The sequence below is a fragment of the Kwoniella botswanensis genome, chromosome 1 (assembly GCF_036426115.1).
Source record: "Kwoniella botswanensis chromosome 1, complete sequence".
Classification (NCBI taxonomy): Eukaryota; Fungi; Basidiomycota; class Tremellomycetes; order Tremellales; family Cryptococcaceae; genus Kwoniella; species Kwoniella botswanensis.
In genome coordinates this window covers 15,277,977-15,289,772 of record NC_088599.1, presented here as the reverse complement: position 1 = coordinate 15,289,772, position 11,796 = coordinate 15,277,977, and the positions used below count along the sequence as shown (strand labels likewise).

At 44.9% G+C, this 11,796-nt stretch overlaps 3 protein-coding genes across 3 annotated transcripts; all 3 read right to left on the bottom strand.

Annotated features, from left to right (window-relative positions):
- Positions 1 to 121: 121 nt before the first annotated feature.
- On the bottom strand, positions 122 to 2,842 carry L199_005782 (uncharacterized protein; the record flags this gene model as incomplete). The annotated part of the gene is made up of 4 exons (XM_064891486.1): positions 122 to 469; positions 553 to 757; positions 819 to 1,879; positions 1,952 to 2,842. 4 exons carry the CDS (start codon positions 2,840 to 2,842, stop codon positions 122 to 124), a joined length of 2,505 nt encoding a protein of 834 aa, XP_064747558.1.
- Positions 2,843 to 5,214: 2,372 nt separating this feature from the next.
- On the bottom strand, positions 5,215 to 8,392 carry L199_005781 (uncharacterized protein; the record flags this gene model as incomplete). Its single annotated transcript, XM_064891485.1, has 17 exons — positions 5,215 to 5,304; positions 5,417 to 5,567; positions 5,694 to 5,711; positions 5,777 to 5,832; positions 5,893 to 6,032; positions 6,105 to 6,204; positions 6,279 to 6,354; positions 6,456 to 6,685; positions 6,783 to 6,962; positions 7,048 to 7,203; positions 7,332 to 7,422; positions 7,533 to 7,609; positions 7,706 to 7,783; positions 7,858 to 7,928; positions 8,021 to 8,152; positions 8,232 to 8,286; positions 8,351 to 8,392. 17 exons carry the CDS (start codon positions 8,390 to 8,392, stop codon positions 5,215 to 5,217), a joined length of 1,743 nt encoding a protein of 580 aa, XP_064747557.1.
- An 865-nt stretch (positions 8,393 to 9,257) lies between these two features.
- On the bottom strand, positions 9,258 to 11,457 carry L199_005780 (heat shock protein sks2; the record flags this gene model as incomplete). The annotated part of the gene is made up of 6 exons (XM_064891484.1): positions 9,258 to 10,656; positions 10,722 to 10,891; positions 10,961 to 11,064; positions 11,136 to 11,201; positions 11,282 to 11,347; positions 11,418 to 11,457. 6 exons carry the CDS (start codon positions 11,455 to 11,457, stop codon positions 9,258 to 9,260), a joined length of 1,845 nt encoding a protein of 614 aa, XP_064747556.1.
- Positions 11,458 to 11,796: the final 339 nt, after the last annotated feature.

Sequence of the window (11,796 nt, the reverse complement as noted above, 5' to 3'; positions counted from 1 at the left end):
GAATTTGACCAAAGATGAAAAGCAAAAAGTCGTGAATATCTGTTGTCGTAAAATTTCGTTAAACCGATTTTGTCTTTTGTATAATTCTAAAGTCGGTTGTGGTGTGTAGGGTTATTCGATTTTATTCTCCTTCCTCATCTATCTTACCCACCGCAGTGGTCATCGATCCAGTACCCATGACTATAATCCCACTATCCTTCCTTTTCCTTCCTCTACCGCCGCTTTCTGAAGATGCAGCAGGTGCACTCTGTCTTCTCCTCTTCTTCTTTGGCTGATCCTCATTTTCACTAGTATTCTTAATCCCTCTGCCTCTCAAAGTGGTATTGGAAGATGGTAAAGGCGCATTAGGATGTGAGAATCCAGTTTTACCCATGAAGGCTATTCCCAATCTCAGCAGTGGATCGGTAGAGTGGAATTTCGCAGGGAGGAATACGATCGGTAATCGAGTTTCGCAAGGTAGGTGGAAGCCCTATAACATCACCGAGATGATCAGCTGCTGGTCTCGTTGCATCATAGTGAAATGAGATTGGAAAGGATGGTATGCAGACTCACGACTCCTTCAGCATGTAATCCATGAACCATATTCACATAAGGAGCCAACCTCTCCGGCGGTTCATTACACAACACCATGCCCATTGTTATGGGTACTAATCCTTCTCTGGCTAGGTGCGAAACAGGTATCATGGTGCTCGTGCAACTCTCTACCGGATGCTGATTGAGAGGATAAGCGAGCGTAGATGGCCAGAGGTGTGATTGCCTAGATTCACAGGATCATTCAGCATACATATTCATCGAATAACTGCATTGAAATAACTCACCATAAATGCTCAGTATCCTTCTCGCCGATAACCAGGATAGGGAATTTCCCCCCACCTCTTCCTCTCACTTCCAGATCTCCTCGCCAGATACCAGCTTTACCATCTGTGAGATTCTCGAAAGAAGGGTTGAAGAACATGCACATCGGTGGCGGGGGGATGAACTCCACGGGTGGCATAGATAATTGGGTTGGTCTGGGTTTCTGTGAGAAGGATTTGCCTCCGGTCTGAGGATGAGACTGAGACTGAACATTGGAAGTAGTTGGTGAAGGTCCCAACAATGTCGAAGTTATCGAGCCGGCAGTGACGTGAGGAGAAGCCATAGAAACAGGTGAAAGTGTCGTAGTAGGGTTTTTGTTACTGGTCTTCCCAGATGACGGTGAATTGGAAGAATCAGTCTCCGGTGTAGGGAATTGGTAAGTTGAGTTTTGGCGACTTGGACCAGCTGATGGAATACCACTTTCCGAGGGAGGTAAGGACGGTATTGACATTGGAGGCTCAGCCATCAGGCTTGCCGCCATCATTGCCCTTTCATTCTCCACATTCCCTTCTTCCATCGATGCTAGGATCTCATCTATGCTCTTGATATTCGTTTCCTCGCCATTCTCAGTTTTGGCTAGAGATGTGCGACGAGCCGCAAAGGTCTCGCTGCCTAGATCAGCATTGAGGGGGAATGGGAATCCACCGGATAGGTTTCTTTGAGTCTGATTATCATTCCCACCACCGAACAGGGCATCGGTATTCCATCCACTTGGAGTAAGATTCATCCACTGAGACACGTCAGGTTCTTTGAGCGGTGTCGAAGGTCCGTAATGCTGATTTGGCGCGAAAGCATTGGTAGTATCGGTAGCAGGTGGATCGGAAGGAGAAGAATTGGCCGATCCATAAGTACCAAGAAGACCAGTAAAAATTGCTGGTTCCCAGTGTCTGATGCTGAGGTTATACAGCTGCTGAAGGGCCATAGCTGATTGAGCGGAAGGATTAGGTACGCGAACACCGGGACCAGGTTCGGATGGCATAGACAGAGCAATAACGATGCTTGGCCATAGACATTGATTGGTAACCTTTACAATAGCCCCAGAATATCAGCTGATACAGTCTACGAAAGATCGTTGTATTGCGGAATGTCCACTCACAAGTTCTCCTCCACCTCTTCGCCATACCTCCTGTAACACCCTTGCCACTGTCACCTGTCCGACTCCATCCACCTCGACGACACTGGCCAAAGCTGTCCTCCAGGCCAAATCCGTACCCAGCTGAATGACCCTAGCAGGTGAAACCGCAGCCTGTGGTAGCATAGACGGTGTGGGGGCGGTAGTTCGATACATGAAAGGGTCTGCAGGCGGAGGTATAGGATGGTTATCAGACAAAGGATCAGATCTCGCTCTGGGGACCGGAGGGTTTGTAGCGGTCTTGCTATCAGATGATATGGATTGTTTGGTAGAATCGACAGTCGATGGATTTAGCTTGCTCGGCGATGGTTTGATATCCGTATCAAAGTTGAGTAAAGTATCCCATGCTAGCGAACCAGGTGTGAGACCAGTTCCTCCTGAAGCTCCTTCACCTAATTCCAAGTTGAAACCAGGAAACGAATCCAGTGCTGATCCCCAGTCAAATCCTTTTGCTCCTGGTGTTCCACCCATAACCCAAGGAAAGATATTGCTGGCACTACCGCTACCTGGTGTAGTGGCAGGTGGGAAGGACGATCTCCTACGCACCAGAGCGGACCTCAATGAATTCACCTGTGGTGGCGCTAGCGAAAGGAAAGGCAACGGTGCCGGAGAAGGCGTCGCGGAGGTTGCAGCGTTTATGGGCGGCTGAGCAAGGGGATGTTGACTTGATGGGGTCGCAGAGGAAGAAGCTGATGTTGCACTCGGTGTAGAGGACGTTATGTAAGGATGTGTAGAGGATGAAGAGGAAGGGGAAGAAGTGATCGAAACTGGTCGACGGGGTTGAGTATTTTTAGAAGGCGACTGTAGGTCGATAGAAGGTAATTGTAAAAGAAAGTGTTCGTTCCCGTGTTCCATGATCACAAAGGAAGGTGATATCGATGCAGTCGGATGGAAAACAAGATGTCGTTATCGTAGGCAAAGGCAGTTGGGTATAAAGGTGATGAAGATAGTGTGGATTTTCACGTCAGCTTTTGATCCATTTGGAGATTGAGTATTGAGATTGAGATGTGAGGAGACGACAATAAAGACAGGCGGCAAGTAATGTTGTGATTTATGATGTCAATGACGAGAGTCTCTTTTGATGGGGACGTGGTGTGGGTTTTAATCAAAGACAAAAGGATGAAAAGGCGTGTTCAGGCGGGACAACGTAGAAACGTAGAGAATGAGGATGCAAGAAGGACCAAAATATTGGTGTATTGTTGTTGTTTGTTTTGTGGGTGACGAGGAACCCGTTTTGAGCATCGACCGGCGGATCACCATGTCACGGATAACGAAGCCAATAACAAACATCGAATGACCATCAGAAGACAAAAAGAGGATAGGAAACCAACGTGCATGAGTCGTGTTGGTGACGACAATGAGAACGATGCTATGCTGTTGATGGTGATCCATGCGAATATCTCCTTCCCTCATTGTTTGCACATTTGGACATCCTTTACCCCTGTGTCGGAATCAATCTACCCCTACGAGTACCTCCGAACAACACAAAAAGAGACAAGGTCCAGGCCGAAGTCACAGCGCAAAGAGAAGAAAAGACCACTCACACTCTTGATCGATGTTGGATGAGTACCTTTCTCATACTCATCGTTACTTGAATTCATACTATCCATTTCAACATCCTTGAATTGTTTATCACCATCTTCGATTGCCTTCCTTCGGGGTGATATCGAGCTTGTTGACATGATCGCCAAGTCCTCGTTCTTTCTTTCTCTTGCGGTATGCACTCCAATCTACCACTGGTGTTTGATATGACCGATTGTAATGAAAACGAAATGATGAGATGTGGACTATGATGGACGGTTGAATTTCTGTTGACTGTTGATTGAGAGGAAAACGAGATGAGGATCGTTGGTACGAGCCAAGGGGGAAATGGGATGGGATGGATCTTCAGGAATCCGTTCTTGACTCTTTCGGCGCCGACCGGCAACTGTCCAAATAAAGTCAAGCTAAGGTCCCTTTCAACGTAAAGACCAAAGAAGGTAGGTGATAGATGAGGTGACAACTGTTTTGTATCTATCTATTTTGAATTCTCACGTTCCTTTCCGCAGAAACTGTGTCTGATCTGTACACAGAACTGGTGAATCACAATTTTGTCTTGTGTATGTTTTTGTTTTTGCCGCTTGCTTTTTTTCATTCTTTGATATGAATTCAGGAATGTTTAATCTAATCCAGTATTATTTTCGAGGTCAAACGTTTTGAGTTGTCATGTGCTTTGCATAAATGTGAAAATAGCCTTTGGCTCATTTCAATCGCCATACGTACTACCACTCTGCTATCTGTGCTATGGGAGTATGCATTTTCTTTCTATTTTAGAACCTCTCTTGTAAAAGAGTAGTTCCCCTTATGGGTTTGATATTCCCGACAAATTCGGTTGATGTTTATGCCTAACTATAGTTAGCTCGCTTTTCATCTTCCCTTGTGAGCATACCAAACACCTTAGATGAAGAAGTTTGATAGCGTCGCAAAGTTTACCGGCATGTCGTGCAGTGAGCATCGATTTGAATGAGACCGGCTGATAATCGACCAAAGCTGTCATCGGAGAATAAACCCAATAAACAATACACCAAATGACGGACGAGGCTTTTCAGCAGAGGCACAACCCCTTTCTTAGGCTCTTGGGTGAAAGAGCCTGGAACCGATTCCAGCATTGGCTACAGCCCTGAACAAGGGAGAGAGGTGCGTCATTGTTGACTGCGCAGTGCCAATCGGGACATACAGTACAGTACAAGACATTCCAGTCGAATACTGCATGCTATGCCATTTGAGTAGTTTATAGCTGTATACCGCACCTCCAATGTCGAATGGCACAGCTGAATACTAAGGAGAGCGAAGAAGATACCGTATCGTGGTCAACGAGCTTGGACGACGCAGCATACCGTATATCACAACATCAGAATTGCGTTATTTGCGTTATTGATCATCGACCCGGCTGAGCTGAGCCATTAAGGAACTACTATTACAGCATGTACTTTACGCAAGAAAATCACAGATCGTGCATGCCGATGACACGGGCTATGAAAGAGTGACTGACAAGATATTGTTAACGTAAACTTCAGATAACAAAACAATAAATTGAGATTTACAGCGCTGAGTTATAACCTGCGGCAAGTACATAGCATATGCTTAGGTAAAACGGGTTACAGCGGCAAGTACATAACATATGATTAGGTAAAACTGTATATTCATTGATTGACAGTGACTGCAAAGCTGAAGTTGTTATGTAACGATCAGAAATGCTCTTTGAAGAATTTAACATCTACTGATTTACTCTTAACTGCGAATGCTTCTTTCTTGATCGTCGATGCTAAGGCATTTGGCTAGATCATCCACCCATACCAGTAAACAAAGAAGATCAGTCTCAATTTAGACCTGAAGCACAAAAGAACATCAAAGTGATAGTACGAGGGAGGCAATGTTAACTCAACTTACACCACAAAAATAAACGCCTAATCTGGATTTGAGAGTAGCTTCTCTTCCTGGGAGGTATGATCCACTTTCGATACCTGATAACAACGAATGGAAGATCTGTTTGTAATTTGGTCTCCCGAATAACGTTCGAGATTGAAGTAATGTCAATGGGCTAAAAAGGATATTCTGTCAGTCAATAAATTGGCATGAAGCTGAAGAGGAGTGAGCAAGGGGAAGGAGAGAAGGAAACAAGGAAACAAGGAAACAAGGAAACAAGGAAACAAGGAAGAACCCTCACTCATACTCTGCTCCAACGCTACGAAAAGATATCGAATCAGCAAGCTTATCCTCCATTACCGGAAAGTGAGGATATTAGCTTACTCGTTGATTGTTATATTCTGTACGGTGTCAGAATCCATCTTCTGGGTCAAATATACCTGTTTGCCGATATTTAATTAGTCAATCTCGAGCGATAAGTGATATCCGAGTCGACATACAGAAATACGTAGACAATCGGCTGAAAATGAATCGAGAGGTGAGCTACTGGTAGTGATCGATTTGACCGCGTATGACGACTCACGATTGCTTTGAGAAGCTTCGAGCTCTTCTAACAAAGTTTGAAACCATCCAAATGTACCTTAATCAAAGCGTAGTGAACATCAGCAGCTTTACTGCACCGAACATTAACAGTGATACACTAGATGCTCACCTGTATCTCTACAACTCCATATGAACTCTACTCTCCTCAACGCACCGAGTTGTCCTGATCTTTGGGCGTACCAGATATGTTTAAGGATCGACGCGAAGGGCTATCCGGTACACTGTGTAGTCAGTATATCTATCAGGTGATAAGGTTAACATGATTTACAATTCACAAACTTACAGTTACACCTATACCTGCTGCTATGAGGACAGCTACTTCAGAATTCAAAACGTCTTCCGCAGGAGCACCGAAGGGTCTGACAGTGTTGGTGTATTCAACAATATGAGAAATCAGCTCCGATATCGTTGCAATCATTTTCACAAATCCGGTATCGATATTAAGATTGAACCCACTCACCCATCGATCCTCAATACCGGCATACCTTTTCCAATACTATTCGGATTGATTTCTATAAAATCTTTTCTTCTTCCATAATCATAGTCACCTTTCTCATCTGGATAATCAAGCTTCTGACTTGCGATACCCTTCGTGGCGCCTAACCTATCTCCTAGAGCCAGGGTGAAATCGCCTACTTGACGAATGTGTACTGATACGTATGGATCTTCAGGTGCCGATGATATAGTGAACTACCAAACATCAGAAAAATCAAGACATCAGGACAAATTCTCAGTGTTGAATTCTAACATAGACTCCAATGGGAATACCAAAGTACAGTGTACTTACAGGATGCCATTGAAATTTGGAAACATCCGGTAGGTTCAAAAATAACCATTGACCCGCTTTATATTTGAAGGAAGGTTTTATGAATCTGATTTCCATTACTCCCGAGGGGTGTAGGAGGACTTCGGAGATGTCTGTTTTTCGACGTGCTCGGATTTCTCGATAGACCCTTTCACCAAAGTACTACGGAAGTCACATCATCATCAGTTTTGGTTGGTTAGACCAAAAAGCGAGATGGTCCGGGGGGGCTGGAGACTCGACGACTTACCAGTATACCTGCCCAGATGGTAAATCTCCAACTTTGATAACCCAAACAATGTTCAGTCGAATAGAAAGGGAAAGTAGGTATGTAGTCTGGATCTACCGAATCACGGACGAAACATCCTGTTGCGTGGGTATATAATCCGATCATAAAGAAGAAGGCCTATAGGATTAATAAGTTAGACCATCAATCACCATGTTAGCTCTTGTACCTTGTTTCTCCCCCGTCAAAATGAAGCAAAAGGGAATCAATTAAGCCCATCTGGGAAATGTTTGGACAACGTCGCTCACGAGGTGATGGGTATACCAGAACGCTTCGAAACATTGTTTCCTTATTGACGAATGGGCGGTGGTATACATCAAGAACATGATGAGTAGCATGCTAAGACAAGTGAAAGAGTGAGTAAATCATGTCAGTACCGATTTACAAAACAGCAGGTCAGGATCCCACAGTATACAGTTAGTAGGGCTGATGATTTCGGTGTCACTCACACATGTCCAGTGAAACCACCAGGTTGGGTATAATGGATCTCCCAAGCGGTCTGTTTACGAACTTGAGTCCTTTCGACCTATTCCAAGAAAGTTTACTCAATTCATTCAGCTCTTATCGACTATCAGGCATGACTAGACAAAAAAGAGTACGAGGTTGAGATGTGTCAACTCACATTGATGAAATTTACATAATGCGCTGTGGTATGTACCATTGTCCAAAATACCATCTGATAAGCTACTTGACGATGGAACTGTGAAAGTGATAAAGACAATATCGTATCTCATCCACGCATCCTGAAGCTGGTTTAGAGTGATATCAACATACCCATATGTTCTCATCGGCAGGGAAGAGCCACATTAATTTCGGTCTAATCAATTTCAATATATTTCGTAGCACTGACAAACAGTACAGTGGGAAAAAGTCATATCGTCAGTATTCCCACAATATCAAGATATTAATCAGTCCGCGAGGGAATGTAACTACTTACTAGGAACCAATATTAATCCACCATCAAAAGCCAAAACCAAACCTGCACCTCTCGAAGTCCACACCGAGAACTTCAACCCGTTCAAAGCTGCTAATTTGGCATTGGTCTGTTGAGAATACCAGCCATAGGCGACTGGTGGTCCGTAAATCGGCAATTCCGATCAGCATCCAGCAACAAAGAGATGATTGACGATGTTGATACCGTCACTTACATATAGCTAGATGACTTCCGTACCAGATTATATTCCATAATAACCTTCTTCCAGTCTGCCACGTACAGGTCAGTATCAGTCATTCTCGTCGTGATGACAGATTCTAATGATAGACTTACCAGCTCGACTTTAGCTTTCTCTGCTAATTCTTGACTTTTCATGCTTGTTGCTCCTTTCAGATTACGATTGACTGACTACAGCGTGGAGTGCGAGTGCGAGTAAAAGTGAAAGTGACTGAGAAGTCCAGCTTCCCGGTCGTGGAAGATAACTGATTCACCGTTATTCTAATTTTATCGGATTATACTTACTAGTCGTACTTTGTATAGCAGACGAGCCAGCGTCTTTTTTAGAATGAGGATAGACAAGTGAACAGGGAACAGCGTATCGATCGTACTGCGCCAATTGTTATATATACCTATATATGTTTGTATACTCGTACATTTCTTTTCATGAGCGTTGTCAATCAAGCTCTTACGAATACCGTAACCAAGTGACAAATCCCGTCCTTTTCAACAAAGTGCCAGTTCCTGTATTATCCGATTAATTCTATATGAGTTATCTCTTGGTCACTCGTTACAGGTATCCTTCATATGTTTCCTTGACTACCGATTTCGTTACCGAAAGATCATCCAAAAACTCGTCCTTCAAGGTAGCAAGTCAATTAGGCTCGTACTGTATCAGCCAGATCACACGCCAATCGTTCATATATAATAATTAGTAATAAACCTGAATCGGCGATCATATATATTCGAAATCTCGGATCGTCCAGAACGATCGATGCGACGAATTACGCTAGAGAAAGATGTGAGATTCATCTCGGCCCATTTATGTTTTCTTGGTTATCCTGTACAAAATGAAATACGAGACGAAAAGATTTATTCATTTGATTGATTTATATAATCAAAATAGAAATTATGATTGGATTGGATGCAAAAGGTAAAACGGAGCATGCAATTGTAGGAGAATAAGGGGGTTGAAAAAAGCTATCTATCGAAAAACACAATCCATTGATGAGATGGACTAGGTTTATCGAGCGGAGGCCATAGCTTTTTGCATAGCTCTCTTAACACCGAGTTGAGCTTTCTTGAGTTGATCGGCAGTAGCATCTTCTTGTTCGAGAACTTCGAGAGCCTTGGCGATCTCAGCCTCGACGGCACCTCTGGCTCCTCGCTTGATCTTGGCAGCGAGCTCAGGAGCGGAGATGGATTGTTCACAGGTGTGGAGGTAAGCTTCGAGGTCGGATTTAGCTTCGTGTCGAGCAGAGAAGTCTTTGTCGGCGTTCTTGAATTGCTCAGCATCCTTGATCATAGCTTGGATCTCCTCGGAAGAGAGTCGACCGACAGAGTTCTGGATGGTAATTTGAGCTTTTCGGCCGGAAGCTCTGTCTTGAGCAGATACTTTCAAGAGACCGTTGGCATCAACTTCAAAGGTACAGACCAACTCGGCTTGACCTCTTGGCATAGGTGGGATACCGGAAAGTTCGAATTCACCGAGAAGTCTGTTATCTTTACATTGAGTTCGTTCACCTTCGTAAACAGGGAACATGACGGTGGTCTGGTTGTCCTCAACGGTGGTGAAGACTCGGGATTTGTTGGAGGGGATAGGGGTGTTTCGGGGGAGCACAACACCGAAGATGTCACCTTGCATAGCAACACCCAAAGAGAGAGGAGCAACATCGAGTAACAAGAGATCGGCGGTTTTGTCAGAGGTTTGACCGGTAAGGACGGCGGCTTGGACGGCGGCACCGTAGGCAACAGCTTCATCAGGGTTGATGGATTTGTTGAGTTGTCGACCGTCGAAGAGGTCAGAGACGAGAGATTGGATTTTAGGAATTCGGGTGGAACCACCGACAAGGACGATGTCGTCAACCTTGGCGGCAGGGATCTTGGAGTCTCGGAGTACCTTCTCAACGGGTTCGATGGTGGATTTGAAGGCGGCGGCGTTGATCTCCTCGAATCTGGCTCGGGTGATGTTGGCGGAGAAGTCCTCACCTTGGAAGAGGGAGTCGACTTCGACGGTGGTTTGGGTGACGGAAGAGAGAGTTCGCTTAGCTCGTTCACAAGCGGATCTCAATCGTCGGATGGCTCGAGGGTCATCGGAGATATCGAGCTTGGTCTTTCTCTTGAACTCAGCCTTGAAGTGTTCGAGAAGGGTGTTGTCGAAATCTTCACCACCCAAGTGGGTGTCACCAGCGGTGGCCTTCACGGAGAAGACCTTACCGGTGATGGAAAGAAGGGAGACATCGAAAGTACCACCTCCCAAATCGAAGATGAGGACGTTTCGCTCCTCCTTGGTCTTCTCGTCAAGACCGTAAGCGATAGCGGCAGCGGTAGGTTCGTTGATGATTCGGAGAACTTCGAGACCAGCGATGGTACCGGCATCTTTGGTGGCGAGACGTTGAGAGTCGTTGAAGTAGGCAGGGACGCTACGTGTGGGATTTTTTCGGTCAGCTCCAGCATTGATACATTGCACGACATCGCGAAAACTCACGTAACAACGGCCTTGGTGACGGTCTTACCGAGCTTGGCTTCAGCAATTTCCTTCATCTTGGTGAGGACCATGGCGGAGATTTCTTGGGGGGAGAAGCTCTTTCTTTCGTTGAGGTAGTCAACTTCGACGAAAGGAGAACCGTCCTTGTCAATGACGGCGAAAGGCCAGTGCTGTGAACCAAACAAGTGGATTGGTCAGTTGTGTTCAAAGACCACTCATATTACTATATGCCAGCTCACCTTGATGTCCTTCTTAACATCAGCATCATCGAATCGTCGACCAATCAATCGCTTAGCGTCGAAGACGGTGTTTCGGGGGTTCATGGCAGACTGGTTCTTGGCGGCTGAAGAGGAAATTGTCATCAGCGGTCATTCAATATGAAAAGTATGAGACAAAAGTGTCTAAACTACTCACCATCACCGATCAATCGTTCACCTTCAGTGAAAGCAACGTAAGATGGAGTGGTTCTGTTACCTTGATCTATTGGCGGCAATCAATATATATAATCAGCACCTAAATCTCATGAAATCCTAAAGGGTGAAAATTTTTTCTAGACTAACCGTTGGCAATGATTTCAACTCGGTCGTTGGCCCAAACACCAACACATGAGTAGGTGGTACCAAGATCTATAATGCGCCATTCCCATCAGCTCCACTATCACCCATGAACTAGATGGTCAACAGGCAGCAGACTCACCGATACCGATGGCACCCTCGAAAACGTCTTCAGCGGACATATTGACTGTTTTTTTAAGAATAGGAAATGTGGCTGTGAGAAGGGAAGATATCTATCAGCTTGTGATCTGAGAGCCGGTCTATGTAGTATGACCAATGATAGCTTACCTTTTAGGTTTTAGCCTTTTGAGATATGGAGAAGAGGGGGAGAGGAAATGAAAGGTGAAGATGAGATGTTGAAGGAATATCCAACAGTACCAACAGCAGTGAGTGAGTGAGTGAGCGAGCAGCTGGATTGGAGTACAACCAAAGGATTTTTGCAGACGAAAAAAAAAAAGTTGAAAAGGGATTCTCCGATTCACCGCCGGAGTTTGACGAGTGTGGCACATTGTTGTATTGGA